At 42.3% G+C, this 19,136-nt stretch overlaps 1 protein-coding gene across 5 annotated transcripts in view; it reads right to left on the minus strand.

The window, feature by feature from the left end:
- Window positions 1–19,136, minus strand: part of MSH3 (mutS homolog 3) — a 220,513-nt gene that overhangs the window by 105,058 nt on the left and 96,319 nt on the right. For all 5 annotated transcript variants that reach the window (XM_075932217.2, XM_089779326.1, XM_089779329.1 and 2 more), the window contains 2 exons: window positions 5,969–6,101; window positions 2,605–2,792 (listed from right to left, as the gene is read on the minus strand). In XM_075932217.2, the coding sequence (XP_075788332.1) occupies window positions 2,605–2,792; window positions 5,969–6,101 (321 nt within the window). The remainder of the gene's footprint in view (window positions 1–2,604; window positions 2,793–5,968; window positions 6,102–19,136) is intronic.

The raw sequence follows: 19,136 nt of genomic DNA on the forward strand, positions 1-19,136 counted from the left end.
CTACAACAGTGGTCTCCAATCTTTTTAAGCACAAGATCATTTTTTGAATAAGTTAGCCCAGGATCTCTCTCAAACCACAATAACTCTGCCCTGCACCTTCTCTAAGACCCTGTCCCTGTACCACCCCTTCACCGAGGCTATGCCCTTCTCACTCTGTGAAGATGGGGACTCGGCGCCTTCCTGCCTCTGTCTCACCCACCCTTCACAACAAGCAGGAGGCTCCAAAGGGGTAGCTCTGAGGCTCTGGGCAGGAGCAACAGGGAAGTGTGGGGAAAGGGCAGCTGAAGTGCTGGTACTTGATAGTCTCCCAGCCAAACTAGTCAGGATCACCTGTCAGAGGCTTCAAGATTACCAGTAGATCCTGATCTACTGGTTGGTGACCACTAATCTACAATATCAAGCTCTCTTAGATACCATGTGCAGTACATAGTGACTAATATTTTTAAAACTTTTAAGATGTAGCTATAGTAGAGCTTTTCCAAAGATCAGGTATTATAATGATGAGGTCTTCTATCTCACACCCTGCCAAAGCTTTAACTGAATGCTGTATATCAACAGGAAACCTATAATCCCCTCTATCCAATAGCACACAGCAAGTGTTTCTAACCTTTTAATTCTCTAATAACCCTTAAATCTGTCACTAGTCCAAGAGCAAATATTGGCAGTTCTAGATGCTGGCTCAGTTAACTTTTCAATCCCTGCTGTGGAGACAGATGAAAACATTTTTCTGTCAATTATTTTAAAATAAACATGTATTTTAAAAGTGCTCAGAGATTTAGAATATGAAATGTAATCCTGTTAAAGACAGATTAGAAGGCAAAGCATGAGGAGAAGGTCAAGAGACAGAAGGTGGAAAATAAATAAAATTAATTTCAGGGCAGCTTATTTTGTTTGAACCAAAGGATTTACTGTATTACTATGCAGCCCAAATATGGTGTAAATATTTATATAGTACCTTTCATCAAAGGATCTCAAAGCACTTGACAAACTAAACCTCTAACACCCCTATGAGGTTAGTCTTTTGCAGATATGGAACCATTGCAGAAAAGTTCAGTGAAATTTGCCCAAGGATATACAGGAAGTTGTGGAAGAACTAGACACAACGCTTGGAGGAGACACAGTTCTGGGCTCGTAATGTCTGTTCTATAAATATTACACACAAAAATCTACACTGAAAGAATATAAAGGCTTCAAAGTCAAGCTCTCAAAACTACTGAGGAGAGCAAAGGGAGAGCATTGGGAACACAAAAGAGACTGTCTTCCTTCTCTCAGTTCCTGTGCCTGACATAACAGTGCTTCTGGAAACCAAGAGGAGTAATTGCAGGGAAGGTCCTGCTGAGCCCCTGCAGTCCTAAGCAGGAGTGCGTTCTATTGTTTGTGGGGCTGATGCTTAAACATTCAGTCAACACTGGAGCTGTGAGGGGAAAGAGCATGATTAACACAGGCAGTATTTTCAGAAATGTTAATGCTGCCATGCTCAAAAAAGTTGCTATTAAACACTTGTGAACTAAGAAAAGGCTCATAACCTGATATTATTTGGATGAATTTTCACATGGACGGGAAACAGCTACTTCTTGACTCCACAGCAACCCCTCACCACATCTCCTGTCAAATATAATGTCCCTTTCCCAATATATGAAACTTCTCTGCAAAATGGCTTTAAGAATTTTTTTCTTACATGGGCAAACAATGCACTCTTCTTCCATCCTCATTCTCAGAAACAGCTGAACAATTCTCGGTGAAACTTTCAAAAAATAATGAGACTGAAATATTCATCCAACATGGAAAATTTCAGCCTGAAAGGCAGAAGAGATGATAGCATCTGTTGGTGAGACACACAAGCTTTTGAGCTCACCAACAGATCTGGAAAATACACTAGGCATGTCACAGCTCAATACAAGATGGAACAGATTGTTTAGCGTAAGTGGCTCACATCTATGTCAATCAGTTCCGTCTTACACCCTGAGTGTCACAACTCAGTGTGACTACACTGCACCATAGTTTGAAATAAGATTCACAATTTGAGCTACGTAAATTGTGTATCTTATTTCAATCTTATTTCAAAATAGCTTATTTTGTATTTTGGTGCTGTCTACACAGCGCCAAATTTCAAAATAACCTCTGCTATTCCTAAATGTTCCTTACTCCTCATGGAATGAGGTTTACAGGGACATCGGAATAGCGAGCCCATTATATTTTGAAACAACAGGCTTGCTGTGAAGACATGGGATCGCTATTTCGGGTTACTCCGGTATCCCAAAATAGCACTGCAGTATAGCTGTAGCTTCAGTGACAGTCGGCCCACTGAAAGAGATTACCTCACCCTTCTTGTATCTAATATCCTGAGAGCTACACAGTTACAACATTGCATACGTAGCCTGAATGGTTTAAGTTTGGCAAAATTATAAGCAACCAAAATCGTGGACTTTCAATGGCAAGTGTCAGGCAACCTTAAATATAAATAAGCCTATCTATGTCATCTATAATATACATTTTGTATTTATGTATTACATAAATGACGTAGATTAACCAATGTATAAAATTAATTCATCAAGTAAATTTATTAAAGACTTACAAGGCATGCAAACAGTTTTTATTACTTACTTGGCTGCTTCTTCATTAAGTATCTTTAAGTAATGTTTCACTGGGCAGAGGAGCTCAGGAATTTCCAAGAGGGCAATCTGTAGTAAAGGAGCTTTCACTTGGGAACGTATAGCTGGGACCAAAATTTGGAGTTCTGTCTCCAAGCGAGAGAGCGTGCTGACTATCAAGAAGAACTCTTGAGTTGAACACTGAAAGTGTAATACGTTTTAGTTTAAATTGTTACAACATTATATGTTCCACGATTCCCATATTACAACCTATTTAAATTAGACAAACTACATAGTTAATTTTTAAGTATTAAAATACTATTTGATAATCTGATATTCAAAAGATAAACCGGATGATTAACGTATTTATTAGTAACTTATTACAGTAGTGCCAAGGAACTGACTTAAAATGGGCGCTGGCAGTGAGGCCTGGCAGTGGAGATGATGGGGCTGGGAAGTACTGGCAGGGGAAGTAGGGCAGGGAGTCCCAAGAAGAGGAGTCAGCAGCCAGCAGGGGAGTATTGATGTCCCCTGGTCCAGCAAAACTCCCTGGTCTGTCCTGTTCAGGTCCCAGGGATTCTGGACCACGGAGGTCCAACTTGCAGAACATGATTCAACATCTGGAAATTAAAGCTAGACAAATTCAGGCTGCAAATGTGCAAGTTACTGATCATGAGGCTGGAACAACTTATCAGTGATCATGGTGGATTCTCTGGCACTGAATTTTTAAATTCAAATTGGAGATTTTTTCCCTAAAAGTTCTGCTCTAGGAATTATTCTGGGGAAGTTTTAAGGGCTCTGCTACATAGGGGGACAGACTAAATGGTCATAGTGATCCCTTCTGGCTTCGAATCTATGAATCTAGATTCCTGCCTGGTCACACACTGTCCCGCATGTGACTCCGTTATGATTAGTATCTTTGAAGAATTGAACTTTTAGGGGCTATTTTATTGCTAGAAACCTCATAAAGGGAATAGGTGAACAGTTTCTGAGAGATAATGAAAATGCCCTTTATTTACTTACTCACATCATGGCATACTCAGGTTTTATTTTAGCAAGCGCTGAAAACCGACAGTTAAATTTGACACCTTTGAAAAACTGGATCATTTAGATTACAAATTGGAACGGAAATGTAAATGTAACACTGAAGAGAAATTAAATCTCACCAGATTTTTTTTAAAATCAAAGGTAACACTCATCTTTATTATAAATGAGAAGCTTTGAGAAAAGTACGAAAAAAATCATAATTCACATGAAGTAAGTATGGCAGAGATAAAAATCTCTTAAAGATCCTCTCAGCTTTAACCAGTAATATTTTAAAACTAACTTTGAACCACCTCGAGTATTAACTAGAAATCCTTTCAACATGAGAACAATAACTCATAGCTGGCAATTGCTGATGAGCAGAAAGTATGCAAGACACCATATTGATGTGCAATGTTTAGTGCTGTTTCTTGAATAGCATTAAAGAAGTACACTACCAGCCAAACTGTTTTCAGCAAACCCTGAAAGAGGGTCACGAAGATTTGCTGTTCACAGCCACCGTCAACAGTAGATTGAGGAAGGGGCTTGTGCTGAGGGGAGACTAGGGGGCTAGGGCAGGAGAAGAAAGGGGCAGGCTCCAAGCAGCAGGGTAGAGGAGAGATAAATGCCAGGGGATCAAGAGGAAACAATGAGGAAAAGGCGGGGGAGAGGGGAGAAGGTGTCAGTGGGCGGTGCGAGAAGGGAAGGGACAGGGAGATGCTGGAAGAGGAAAGGGGAGGACCAATGAGGGCAAGAGGGGGGAAGCGAAAGGGGAGGAGTGGGTGCCGGGAAAAGAGGGGTTGAAAGGAGGGATGGATATGAGGAAGGCAAGGGATGGAGCAAGTCATGTGTGAGGGCATATGGGGAACTGGGACAGAGAGTGCTAAGGGGGTGGGCACTAGGGAGAAAGAGGGCAAGGAGGGCAGGGATAGTGAGGGAAAGGGGAGGCACCAGAAGGATGCAGGGGTAAGGGAAGGTGCAGGTGCCAGGAGTATTGTGGAGGTTAAGCAAAAAGGCAGACACATGGAGTGGGGGGACAGCCACCAGAGGACAGAGGCAGGGCAGGTGAGTAGAAAGAGGTGTTAGGAGAGGTGATGAGGAGGGATAGCTACAGATGATCAGAGTGGGGCTAGAGGAAGAGGAGGCACGGGGGAAGAGAAGGGTGGGTGCAAGGGTCAAACAGAATGGGGAGGGGGGGCAGGTCCCCAAAGGGCTGAGGGGAGTGAGAAGGACAGGAGCCAGGACAGCAGAGGAGGGTGAGGGATGGGGGGGGCAGGACCAGCAGCAAACACCATCTACTGAAATGATAGTTTTGCTATCCCTCTGCACACCTATTTTTATCCAAAATGAATTACCAACGTATTAAATATAACAGGAAATAAAAGAACATAAGGTACAGCATACATGATATTAGCACATTAATCTGCTTCAACTAAGAATCAGCAGTGTCTCATTAAAAGTAATTTTTATTAAAATGTTCAAATAAGTTTATAAATTACAGAATTTATGCACATTAACATTAAACTGCAAACAGTAACAGTTAACTACAGCAAAGTTATTTTCACTTGGGCTATGTCTAGACTATGCAGAAGATTCGAAAGAGGATATGCAAATTCTGCGGGATATTCAGCAGAGCTTTCGAAAGTGAAAGTAGTCGGGACGCAGCTTTTTTGGCAACCCCAACCCTTTTTTTGAAAAGCCTCTCTTCCTCAAAAAATTAGGTTTACACAGTTTTTTGAAAAAGGGAGGGGTGCCGAAAAAGCCACATCCCAACTACTTTCACTTTCGAAAGCTAGGCTTCCAACTTTTGAAGCAATGCTTTCGAAAGTGATATCGGAAGGAGATATACAAATTCCTGCAGAATCTTTTGAATCTTCTGCATAGTCTAGATGAGCTCTTTTTGAAGATATTTTTAGATAAAAATACACAATTTAAATGTGCTGCTTTAGGGAACAACTGAATGCATACCAATCTATAGGATTCCTCATCTGCTAAGAGACCCAATAGATATTATGTGACTACAGAGATCTATATATTTTGCATCAGTTATAAGAACAAAATTTTGAATTGTCATCTAATACTGCTATGGCTTTTTTTTTCTCAAACTTAAAACAATATATTATTGGCCCTATTGGTGTTAAACTTGGACTCTACTGCAAGAAAAAAAATGTTTGTGATTTCATCTTCTACCCTCTTATTAAGTAAAATTTAACTTTAACTAAAGTTAAGAAAAAGTAAATTGAAATAAATATGTTTAAGTATTTCCTATAAAAAGTATGAAAGCACATTTAAGCATGCTGACACACAGTGCCAACTCTTTGTTTCCTAGACAGATTTGTTAGATAACTATTTACCTTTTTGTGATAAATACTACAGAGTCCTCTCTCTATGTCTGGCATCTTACACAGGTGATTTTGAATTTCACCAAACACACTGGATTCCGACAGGAGAATTTCAGACACAGCATCAAGTCGGGCATTTATGTCACTGGAAAACAACAACAAATCATGAGATCTGTAACTAAAATTTCAACTTCTTTAAAGAAGGGAACATGGCTGTCCAACATTTTGGACTATGGTTAAACCCATGCTATCATATATAAAGTAATATTAAATGTTAAGACATTGTTTATATTTGAGCATGATTAAAATTATCAAAAACCTCAAACGCATTCTTGAAATAATTTTCTCAGAGCTCCAGGGGGTAAAGTTGCCACCGTTGTAGGGCCTTTACTGTTTTGACTACACTGAAGAAACAAAGAGCAGAATGTACAGTGGTCCCGACTGGATTCTTTGTGTTCTAATTTGAAGTGCACCAGCTAGCACACTTACAACCATGCCAAGTTCCATAGACTATGGTGGTAGGGTTTATAACTTTACCAAAACCTAAAATATGCACCTGCATACCACCTAGATTTTATCAGTTTATCTTATTAGTTCAATGAAGGCTCAAATATGGTACTACTCAAACTGGATAATAGCTTGTAATCCTCCCCGACTACTGAAGAACCACATTTGAGACTTTCCATAAAAGTTCTACGTTCCTCCAACACAACCTTCAAAAGTTGTGCTCTCTGAAGTAGTAATGAAGAGATACACGTCTCAGAAGTTACAGACAAACTATTCATTTTCTTGAGTTTTAAGGGATTGAAAATGGTGTGCACAAACAATAAGGACATTCTCAGGAAAAATAAATTTAATGAACACTAATTATTGAGATTATAATTCCCTTTAAAATGTTTCTAGATGCTTAGTTAAAAAAAAAAGAAACTCTGGAAAGTAAGGAAAGTTTCAGTTTCCAGCTCTTTTCCCATATCCCCAACTATTCTCCACATGTGTGTTATATATCTTATTAGCTAACCTTATCCACCAACCTTATCCACATTTCCAAATGAGTGACCCACAATACACATATCTGTATCAGTGGCACATATCTGTATCAGTGGCACATGGCAGGCACACTGACAACTTGCCAGGATTCTGAACATTTCACCTAATTTGCATGCAAGTCTGTATGGAGCAAGATACAGGTCTTCAAAAACAAAACAAAACAAAACATGCTAGCTAACATGTTTTAGTTTATTGGTGTTTAACACTTAGTAGCATCTCATCTTTAGGGGTGACCTCAACCAGTCTTCCACAATTACAACTAACAGAATAAATCTGAGGGTTTTTTTTTTAAAGTATGGATGTAAACCAATATGTTTCATGGTATGAGCCTAACTAATGGGGCTGTAGTTTCTTGTACCTTTCTCCATATCACCTAGATCAGAGAGACTACTGGTGTAATCCAACGCCTAGGTTCCAATTAATATTAATATTTTTGAACTATGGGGCTATCCGCCACAGCTGGATCATAGCCTCTCCTCCTACCTGTGCCATAGCAGGAGGGGGACCATCACTAGCCCTTTCTGTGGACCTGGATCAGGATCAGGACTGGGGACAAGATGCTGCAGCCAGGTATGGGTTGAGCTCCAATTGGGGGCTTGTAGGACAGGCTTCATTTTTAATGTAAGTAAAATATTAAGTTAAAAAAAAGATTTCAACATTGTATTTATTAATAGCAAAGGTGGGAACCCTTTTTTGGGTTGGGAGCCTACAGAAAAGTCAGTTGGGGACTACACAAGAAAGAAGGGGAAAAAAGCCCCTTCAAAACCTCCCAACCCTCAATGATGTGGCCAGCCAACTGAAACTTCCCTGGTGCTCCATCCCCAGGGTAAGGTGGGGAAAGGACTGAGGTTCAAGGCCTCAGGCCAGATTAATTCCAGTGTTAGTGGATTTTGTGGGCCCTCTAGGCTATGTGGGGGAACCAAAAATGAGGGGTTCAGTGTGTAGGTCAGGGCTGCCAGTAAGTGAGATAGGAACTGGCCAGGAGGTGGGGTGTAGGAGAGGCTAAGGGTGCAAGGTCTGGGTGGAAGCTAGGGGGCAAGAGTGATCTGGGAGCAGGGCGTCTGACCGGAGAGAGGGGGCAGGAGCTGTCTGGGGGGAAGAGTGTCTGGCCGGGTGGAGGGGGGCAGGAGTAGGTTGGGGCAGGGTCTTAGTAGGGGATTGAGTGAAGGACTGGGGGTGCAGGGTCTGGGCATGAGGGGGTGGGGGCACTTGTCTTCAGGCCCCACATGGATCCCAGGCTTGGTCTTCCACTGCTCCCATTAGGTGGGATCTGGCCAATGAGAGCACAGGAAAAGGCTTCAGACAGCACGCTGCTGTTTCCCCAGCCTAGTAGGGGGAGTGCTCCCCCCAACACAGCAAGAGTGGGGGCTTTCTCTCCCTCCTGCCTTGCTGTGTGGGGAGAGAAGGGCAGACTCGGGGCTTTCTCTTCCTCCTGCTTCCCCTGCTGCAAAGCTCAGGGCTTCATCCCCCAAACCCAGTGAGGTTCAGGGATTTCTCTCCTCCACCCCACAGTGGGAAGCCAGTGCCAGTGCTCCAGTCATCCAAAGAAGGAGGAAGGGCGAGGGGCTGCAGCACCAAGCAAAGGGGGCCCAGACCACTCAGGTCAGTGCTGCCAGGTGCCTCCTCACCTGCCTTGCACATGTGCCACTCGCTGCTGCAGTCCCGCGCATGGCTGGGAGGAATGGAGGCAGTCTGGGGGCTGGGCTTGGGTCTCAACGGAGCGGCTCAGCATTGGGGTGAGGACGCAGCCACTCAGTGTGCGGTGGAGAATGGAGCGCTGGGACACTGGGAACCTCTCCCTGCACCTGGCACTTCCCTTGAGCCTGCTGGCCCAGCAGCGCCAAAAACAACAGTGGCCCAAGCAAGCAGCCCTGGAGCAAGTCCCTAAACAGTGTCCAGGGAACGGAGCCTGTGAGACGCCAGAGTGATGTGCTAATATTACTCTGTTGTTCCACAGGAAAAGTTGTTTTGTTTTCCAGATAGCTAGTGAGAGAGAGCAAGCAAGAGCAAGAGAGCGAGAGAATAGCCCACAACAAATGTGAAGGCTAAAGGGAGAAATACACCAAAAGAGAAGACTGGCATTATTTCTGTGAATCCAGTTTCTTCATATCTGTCTTTATCGCTGTAGTATATGTAAGCATGACAGTCAAGTTCATGACAGACAACATATCCTCATGACCATACATTCTCCCAAAGAGTCATGCATAAGTAAACAGTGGCTATTACAAAAATCAGTGTACAGGTCATTTGGAAAGCACTTAAAATTCAGAAAGATTCTTTCATGAAACCTGGATAATACGATAATATGCCAATCAGTTCTACAATCTTCAATTTACTGTCATTTTCCAGCTAAAACCACATTGATTTCTTCCCAAAAAACAAACCTTTATTGTCCCTTCTCTTTGCTGAGCCATGAAAACTCAGAGCACAAGAAGATATATAGTGATGAAAACTTAATCATAAAATGTAAAGAAGTGTGCGATTGTAATGAAAGCAGGAATAAACAGGACTAGATCTTCCATAGATAAGCTTTACTGGTGATAGGATGCAGCAGCACTAAAGTATTTTTTTCTTTACAATCATCCAGAACAGAGGAAAAGGAATTTCTACACATACTGTTATATGCAGTATTGCTGTTACTGAATTGGTCCCAGGATATTAGAAAGAAAAGGTAGGTGAGGTAATATTTTGTATTGCACCTGTATTACACTCTGTATAAGCTCAAAACTTGTCTCTTACCAACAGAATTTGGTCCAGCAAAAGATAATACTTCACCCACCTTGTCCACTGAGAATGTAACTTTTTGGGAAAGGGACCTACCTTTTTTCTTTGTAAAGCACATCAACAACCCGCACATACATCACTGAAATAATTATCATCCCTTGTTGGTAGATAATTATGAGAGTTCAATTTGTAGACCTTGCAGCTGACTGTCTGATTTGCATCCACCATACAAATGTAAAAAAGGCTCCTCAGGTGAAGGGGAGAAAACCCAAATGCACAAATACAGAATGGGGGATAACTAGCTTGGCAGCACTGCTAAAAAGGATCTGGAAAGGAACTGGAATGGATCCGGAAGTTAGCAACAAAGACAATAAAAATGAATGGAATTCAAGCCATAGGCTGAAGGAACTATGTTTAGTTTGGAATATGTTTAGTTTGGAAGAGGAAATTAAGGTTGGATGTGATACCAATTTTTAGACACTTGAAAGGCTGCCATAAAAAGATGGAGAAAAGTTGTCCTCTCTTGCCATAGAACCAGGGGCACTGGCATTCAACTACAGCATAGCAAATTCAGATTGTATCTCTGGAAAAACTCTAACTGTACGAACAGTAGGACAATGGAAGAAAAACAGCCCAGGAAAGTTGTGGAATCTCCTTCACAGGAGGTTTTCAAAAAGTCTGGATAGCCATCTGTCTTGGATGTTGAAACACAACAAATCCTACAACTTAGCAGTGGGTTAGACACGAGACCACCTTTGGGAGGAATGATGGTGTGAGCGTAACTAGATTTTGTCCCCGAAGAATACTATATACGGAGGCTACGATGTGATGGTCTAGATCTCTGGCACTCATCTGGCTGAAATGATGGCCAGAAAAGAGGGTAATTTTTCAAGAAAGGTGCAGCAATGAGCATGTTGCTAGTGACTCAGATGGGGTTCAGTATATTTTGAAAGGACACAGTATAGATCCCAGAGCAGAATTGGACTTATCTGGGGATAATACCTCTCCAGGCCTTTGAGAAAACCGATCACATCTTGTGTGAAAAAACCAAAACTGATTGTTGACCTGGGGATAAAAGGCCAAGATGGACCTTAACTGAAGAGAGCTTGTTTCAGCTGCAGAGAGGACTACAAAGGTGCAATTTCCCATTGTGAATACCAGATGGAGAACCACTTCCATTCTGCAAACTAGGTGTTCCTGGGGGAGGGCTTTCAATTGATCAGTAAGACCTTGAAGATCTGCTCTGAATAAGCTTGATCCTCCGGATTCATCCATGGAGCTTCTATACTATCATATGAAGAAAGCTGAAATTCAGGTGGACCAGCTGACCATGGACTCAGAAGAGCTTTAGACGCTATAGTAGTGGCTCTACCAACAAGTGTAAGAGGATAGTTAAAGACAGCCTGGTCCATGCCAGGGCTATGAGAATGATCTGGATTTGATCCTGGTTGATCTTCATGAGAACTGTACGAATCAGCAGGATAGAAGGAAAAAGCATAATACAAGTGCTTTGTCTATGGCAACAGGAACACATCAGCAAGGGACATTGCAGAGTGCAGAACTGATAACTTTTCCTGTTATTAAGGGTGATCAACAGGTCTATAGAAGGAGACACTCACCATTGAAAGATGTCCCTCATGATGTCCAGTTGGAGAGAACTCTCATGATGAGAAGACAAATACCTGCAGAAGTGATCTGCTAGTTGGTTCTATGTTCCCCAAAGGTAAGATGCCTTTAGACCAGGGTTTCCCAACCTATGGGTTGCCATTACATTTCAAAAGGGTCGCCAAGTGTCTCCCCAGGTAGCTCTGCCCCCATCATCCCCCCATTTTTGAATTGCCTTGGGTCACCAAGTTTTCCTGAATTGTCAAAATGGGTCCCCATCTAGAAGAAGTTGGGAACCGCTCCTCTAGACCAGGGGTCTCAACACTACGGCCCGCGGGCCGGATGCGGCCCGCGAGGCCCTCTCATCCGGCCCGTGGAGACCGTCCCTGGGGCGCCGCCGAATGGGCCCTTCTTGCCGCGGGGGGGGGGGGCCCTGTCAGGGGTGTGCGGCGTGTACTCACGCCGCGCCGGGGCAGGAGAAGCGGGCCGCTCCGCTGACAAGCGGCCGCGCGGCGGCAAACGGCGCAGGGGGCGGGGGTTAGCACGGGCGGCGTTCCCCCGCCCAGACTGACAGGGCAGCCGGCCAATCAGGGGGCAGGATGGGCGGTGGTGGTAACGCCCGCCCGGCGACGTGCGGGGGGAACGTGAACCCCGGCGGGAACTTTAAAAAGGTGACCCCTTCCGCCCGGGGGGGGGGAAGGAGTGAGCGGTGGCAAGCAGGAGGGGAGGACAGCGTGCAGAGGAAGGGGAGAGCAGGGGGAAAAGCCCCCCCCCCTTCCGGGAGAAACGGATTCGCAGGCGAATATTCTGAAGAGGAAACATTAAAAGCAACAATCTCTCTACCATAAGTGGATATATTTGCACACTATATTCAGGTAAGTTTAACTTAAGAAATCATAAGAATTTTTAAAAATTGTTTCGGGTCATTTGCAGCTATTATTGCGACAAAATTAGTTCGCATAATCAGGTTTTTTGAGCGATATTGTGTGCAAGATACTTTCAGTTTCATTATTTATTCATGTTGAATTCACTTTATTTTAGTGCCCAGCGATGGCCGAGAAGAGGAAAAGAAAAATAGACGATGAGTGTCGGCAATTTCAAGAAGAATGGAGTTTGAAATACTTCTTCATCAAATCCGGCGAGAAAGCATTGTGTGTGATTTGCAACGAAACCGTGGCTGTGATGAAAGAATACAACCTGCGCCGTCATCATCAAAGCAAACATCAGGAGAAATATGTACAGTTGAAGGGTAAAGTCCGTGCCGAAAAATTTTCTAAATTACAAAATCAACTCACATCTCAGAGGACATTGTTCAGTAAATCCTCAAATGAAAATGAATCCTTAACTAAGGCCAGTTATAAAGTTGCCTACGTCCTGGCTAAAAGTGGCAAACCCTTTACAGATGGTGAAGTAGTGAAGGAATGTTTGTTGGAAGTGGCTGAGGAACTTTGCCCAGAAAAGTCAAAACAATTTGAAAATGTAGCTTTGGGTGCGAATACCATTGCCCGCCGTGTTGCAGACATGGGTGAAAACATTGTGACTCAAATAGCGAAAAATGCAAGCAAGTTTCGCCATTTTTCAATTGCAATGGATGAATCGCTGGACAGCTGCTCCACCTCTCAACTGCTTGTGTTCATTAGAGGTGTGGATGAAGACATGAACATAACACAAGAGCTGGCTTCCCTACATAGCATGTATGGCACTGTTACCGGAGAGGATATATTCAATGAGTTGAAAAAAACATTTGCTGATTATAACTTGGACTGGACTAACCTCAGTTGCCTGACTGTTGATGGAGGAAAGAACATGAGTGGCATAAAGAAAGGCTTGGTTGGACAAGTGAAGCAGATGTGTAATGAGAAAAACATTATACAACCAATGTTCCTGCACTGTATTATTCACCAGCAAGCTTTGTGTGCTAAATATGTGGACATTAGCAGTGTACTGAATCCTGTGGTGAAGATGGTGAATTTAATAAGGTCACATGGGCTCAACCATAGACAGTTCAGAGACATGTTGAAAGATACAGACACAGAATCGCAAGATTTGCCATATTACAAAGCAGTAAGATGGCTAAGTTGTGAGAAAGTTCTGAGCAGAGTATTTAAGTTAAGAAAGGAAATAGGTGACTTCCTGGAAAGTAAAGGCAAGCCACAGCCATTACTGTCTGATGAAGAGTGGGTATGGAAATTGGCTTTTGCTGCAGACATAACTAGTCATTTAAATTTTCTGAACCTAAAACTACAAGGAGAGCAAAATCTAGTTTCTGATCTATACACCCACCTAAAGGCCTTCAGATCCAAACTTGTCTTGTTTTTGGAACAAGTACAAGCCAACAACTTGACGCACTTTCAGCAGTGCAAGGTCTTCATGGCTGAAGCAACAGCTGAGTTCCCCACGTCATTTGCATGCGAGATCATCAAAGACCTCCAGCTGCAGTTTCAGCAGCGGTTTTCTGACTTGGATTCAAAGGCAGAAGAAGTGAGATTGTTTCAAAACCCATTTGAAGCAGATGTGGCCAGTTGCCCAGATGAACTGCAGCTGGAAGTCATTGAGTTGCAAGCAAATGACCTCCTTAGGGACAAGTTCAAAATAGGACTGGTGGGTTTTTACCAGTTTTTGCCCAAGGAAGACTTTCCTAATGTCAAAACTTTTGCATCAAGGTACCTTTCAATCTTTGGAACAACATACCTGTGTGAACAAACATTTTCAAGAATGAAATATGTGAAGAACAATTTGAGAACAAACTTGTCCGATGATAATCTCAGGTCACTGTTGATGTTAGGGACATCAAATCTAAAGCCAGAAATGTCTGCTATTTTGGCATCCAGGAAACAATTTCACCATTCACACTAATACAGGTGTTCATGTGTAGTGTATCAATGTGTTATTAAATAATAACTGAATAAAATAATATTAAATAAATAATTAAAAACAACATCCATGTTTTGATTGTTTTTTTATTTGGACCTCAAGTGTGTAGTCGGCCCCCGAACTGCTGTTTGATAGTTAATGCGGCCCTCGGGCTGAAAAGTTTGGAGACCCCTGCTCTAGACTAATGGAATAAGGAATGCTGAACTTTCACACTTGAACTGTTTCCTGTCACGGGGGGGAAAAAACACACACTCCTGTCTCATTATGCAGAACACGGCTGTCACATGTCCTGAGGGGCACCTGTTAGCATTTTTCCACCAATTTAGATGAGTGCTGGATGGTGGCTGCGGTTCACCAGAGCCTTTTGTTCCACTCTTATATGCCCTCATTTTAAGAACAAGCAATCTTGACTGGGGTTGAAGCAGTCAAGCGGTCAAAGAAATTTTGCCATGTCTTTTCTTTGATCATTGTTTCAATACTCAAGGTGTTCATAATGCAAGCTAGAAGATCCTGAAATGTCTTTAAAAGATCATTGACCACTGGGGTAAGGGCTGGTGTGACCTACAAGGTGACAATGGTGACTCCTTCAGCAGAAACTAGGTATGCAGTTATTTCTCCATTGCTCCCAGCCTCTTCCATGCCATCTGCTCTAGAGTCAGTGGCCTGGGAAGAAATGACATGAGGGAGTATGATCTCCTCCCCTTCCTAGACCTAGAGGATGGGAACCTGCCATAGGACACTTGAAATAATTATTCTCAACAGAGTCACCATGGCCTGGTGTTATGTGTGGTGGCCTTGTTGCAGCTAGGGGGTCCAATGCCACTTGTCTCATTTGTGGTGGTGCCCTGTGAGAAAGATCTCACATACTGGCTCTAGGTTCATAAAAATATAAATAGCCAGCTTTGTGATAGTAAAGAGAACCCCACAGTGAATTGCCTGCTGGGTGCCCAGGTTATTAATCTCTCGAGGCATATAAGACTTCTAAGGAAGCATTCTCCAAAACACTTTCAGTTTCAGGTGCAGAACTACAGAGTCTCGGTGCATGGATAAGACAATAGGATAGAGAGGAAGGTTCACTAAGAACTGGAGAACACTTTGAGAAAGGAGGAATCTTTTCAGGAAACAGGTTGCTGGCATGTAAAAGGTCATAAAGGAGCTTTGGAAGGACTTGGGGAAAAGGTCATCAGACAGACAAAGACTTGATGACCTCTCAAGATTCCTTCCAGTTCTAGTATTCTATAAAAGATATTCCACAAGAAAAGGCCTGTTAAAGGGTATTCTCGATATCTGTGGTGTCCAAACAGTTCTGAAGCAGTAGCCACCATAGTAGTTCACTAAGTGAACAAGCCACACTCAACTGGCCAAATAGCCACATTATTCAAGCCAACTAGCAACATTCAGACCAAATAGCCACATTTGGCTAGCAGCTAGCATGTTGGACACCCTGGCTCTAGGATCCTAGTGAAAAGGAAAGAACAGAAGTTGATCAAGTCGTCAGGGATTAGAGCTAAGGCTCAGTACCAGGTTATCTGGAGTGCGGCAAGATAAGGGCACAAAGGGGGAAATAAAGAAGGAGCAAGGTTTGAAATAAACAAGAGCAGAGCAAGGCTTAAAATAAACAAGAGCAGAGGCTACTGCAGTCATAGGCAAATGTTCTGAGCAGCTTCTTGGCTGCTGCTTCTGGGCATACGGGCCAGTCTGCTGACTCTTCCAACCAATCAGGCAGTCTACTATAGGCCAGCTGTGTTTATTAAGTTGCCTAGAGACTGGCTGTGCAGCATGTGTGATTTCTGACACATCCTGTACAAACAAAGCTGGACAATAATTACTCTATGCATTCTGCCGAGAAGTGAGATCGCATCACCCATATACAGTCAAGAAAAAGATCTTATCCCATACAAAAAACACAACAGCAGCAGATCCCAAAGTATTCCATAATCCTAAGAGGGAGCTTTATTTCTTCCCTCTCTCTCCTTAGAGGAATAAAGAGAGAAAGTTTGTGGCCATATTTGATGCAGCATCAGAATGTCAGTTTCAAACTATTCACCCTCCACTTGTGTCAGCTCTGTTACCATATCATGAGAGGCTTTCCCCCTAATATATCAGATGTTGGCCATTCTGGTAGATTCAAATAAATTCACATCAGATTTACTTGAACAGCTTTGAAACAAACCAATCTGAATGGAGTTATAACTTGATACGTAACATTTTAAACATTGCAAGCCTTCCTTATTATCACTGCTAGAATTATAGGTATAAGAAAATTCAATCACATTTTGCTCATGAATTAACAGATTAAAAAAGGCTTGTCTATAAGAGAATTTTTGAACAAGGTATGTACCTGGTTACATTTACATTTACATTTAAAGAAAAGAAACAACTGGGCCAACTTTCAAAATCAAAAAGTAAAGTAAAAATCAAATGTAATAGAGTGGCATCCACTTCTCACAAGTGCTCTTTCTAGTTGGGCACAGCTGTAGTGTTAAACAGTCCCAGCCCTGGTACAGGGCCATAACCCCAAAGTTTCTTCTTTGGGGATGATGGTTTTGCCCTCTTGGTCTGTTCTGGCTCTGGTTCCAGCTCTCCAACTGGTCATCTTGGCAGTTTAGTTCCCCTTTGAGGGTATAATCACAGTTCAACTGTAGGCCACTTACCCAGCTGTCTACAGAAAGGATCTGGATCTGCCCACTATTCTGGATCCCAGTCTAGGAACACGAAGAACAGCCGCCATGTGCCATCATATCCCTTCAACAAAACTGCCTTCAATCTCCTGGGGCCACATCCCCAGCCTTCAACAATGCTGCACCCTTACCTCAGAAATCTTTTATAGTCAGACTTAGCAGCCAGCCAGAAGCTCTTTGGAATTCCCCTGGGCCCTGCTAGCACTGAGCTGTCCATGGTGCTGCAGTTCCCTTTGGCCAACCAGGAGCAGCCCTGAGCTCCTGATTCCAGCAAGGAAGCAACTATCTCTGGCTCTGCAGCTCTATTTTTTTTTTAAATACAGCCCTCCTAAGCCCTGATTGGCTGCTCCTTCTAGCCTCTGTGACTGGTTGCTTCCTCTACAGCCATTGTAGACTGCTTGGAAGACTCCTCTGTTGCTCCCTTCCAAGTAAAGGTGTGGCAGAACACTGATGTCTCTATCAGGTGGGCCTATTGGCCTTATTCACTCTGTCACAAGTTATATCTTTTTGTGCAGCAACAGTTTCAAACAGTTTATCACCTAAATTACAAAGGGAAGTGGTGGATTCTCCCGCACCTAACATCAAATAAAAGTGACTGCTTCTACAGAAGATGTACTTCAGCCAAACAAGTTTTTGAGCTTAATATAGGGATAAGTGGGTGAAATGTAATGGCTTCTGATGCACAGGAGGTCACACTAGATGATCTAATTGTCTCCTCTGGCCTTAAATTCTATGAACTTATGTGCCTCCTCTTCCTTCTCACCATCCAGTGTCAACTCTGCATGTAATACTAGCAGAACACAGCTATCATCAACAGTGCAGTATCTGCTCACAAATGTAGGGACCATTTTCAACAAATGAAATCTCAAGGATGTATCTGACATGTAACAAAAGCATGTACCTAGTGTAGAGTGGATGGGTTGATAAAGGTTATGCAGCAACAAAAACCAAAGAGAACATAGAATTAAATTTAGATTAATTGGCTAATCAAATCAATGCAATTTGCATTAACTATTTGATTAGTCAAGAAGGACACCTCTGCCTTTGAGTGTAGCAACAGCCCCAGAGCTAGTGTGTCAACTATCCGATAAGCATTTGCTTATCAAATAGTCAACTAGTCATTCACACCCCTAGTTAGAATCCACACAGAAGACTCAAGAGAACAAGCTTAACATTTACAGAGCAACTGGTGAGAATTTCTAAACAACTAACAGATGAGGAAGGACATTAGATTTTGTTCATGACAGTGATGAAATAATTGAATATTTTAGTTTTACAGGTCTGAAGCCTTATTTACAAGTCTAAAAACTTTAATGGACAGTAATATCAACCGAAATTCCATTTTAATGAAGAATAAATGAAAGTATAACATAACATGCGACTCCTTTCTGAATTAAAGTTGTATTGCAAAAATACACTACTTTAAAACAAAAATAAAGTTTTATTAAATCAATGTATTTTAGAGGGATATGTAAGCAAAAAGAACTGCATTTTGAAACATACTGTCTATTAATAATATAAGCTCTTCTGGTAATTGTATGGTTTCAATGTGTAAATTAGATGCAGATATTTAAAAACAACCCATTTTTCAAAGGTTAATCTGGACTTTCATCATCCTCACATATAGGTACGTTACTGTTGTACCGGTAAACTATCACAAAATAAGCATCCATACAGTTTGCTTGGTGTTATCCTTCAAATAAAAAAGGACCAGGACAACATCATCAAACAACTTAGCATCTTTACCTGTAAATAAAACATGTGTTGCTAGATTTCTATTTCAAGAATCAAAGAAAAATAGGACTGGCACTAGTCTAGCCCTTTACACACAAGGCAGAACTAATTAGTATATAGATTATCCCTGACAAGTGTTTAGCCTGCTCTTAAAAACTCCTAATGACAGAGATTCCAAAATCTCTCTTGGCAATTTGTTTCAATGCATAACTAACCTAACAGGAAATTTTTCCTAATGTCCAACATATACTGTCTTTGCTACAATCTAAGCCCATTGCTTCTTGTCCTCTCCTCAGAGGTTAACAAGAACAATTTTTCTTGCTCCTCTTTGTAACATTTTATGTACTTGAAAAAACTGTTAATACCTTCCACCCTCAGTCTTCCCCAGACCAAACAAACCTACTTTTTCCCCAATTTTTCCATGTTTTCTAGACCTTTTTTTCCCCTCTTCTCTGGACTGCAATGTGGCACCCAGAACTGAATACACTACTTCAGTTGAAGCCTTATCAGTGCTG

This window comes from Pelodiscus sinensis, chromosome 6 (genome assembly GCF_052426305.1).
Source record: "Pelodiscus sinensis isolate ZL-2025 chromosome 6, ASM5242630v1, whole genome shotgun sequence".
NCBI lineage: Eukaryota > Metazoa > Chordata > Testudines > Trionychidae > Pelodiscus > Pelodiscus sinensis.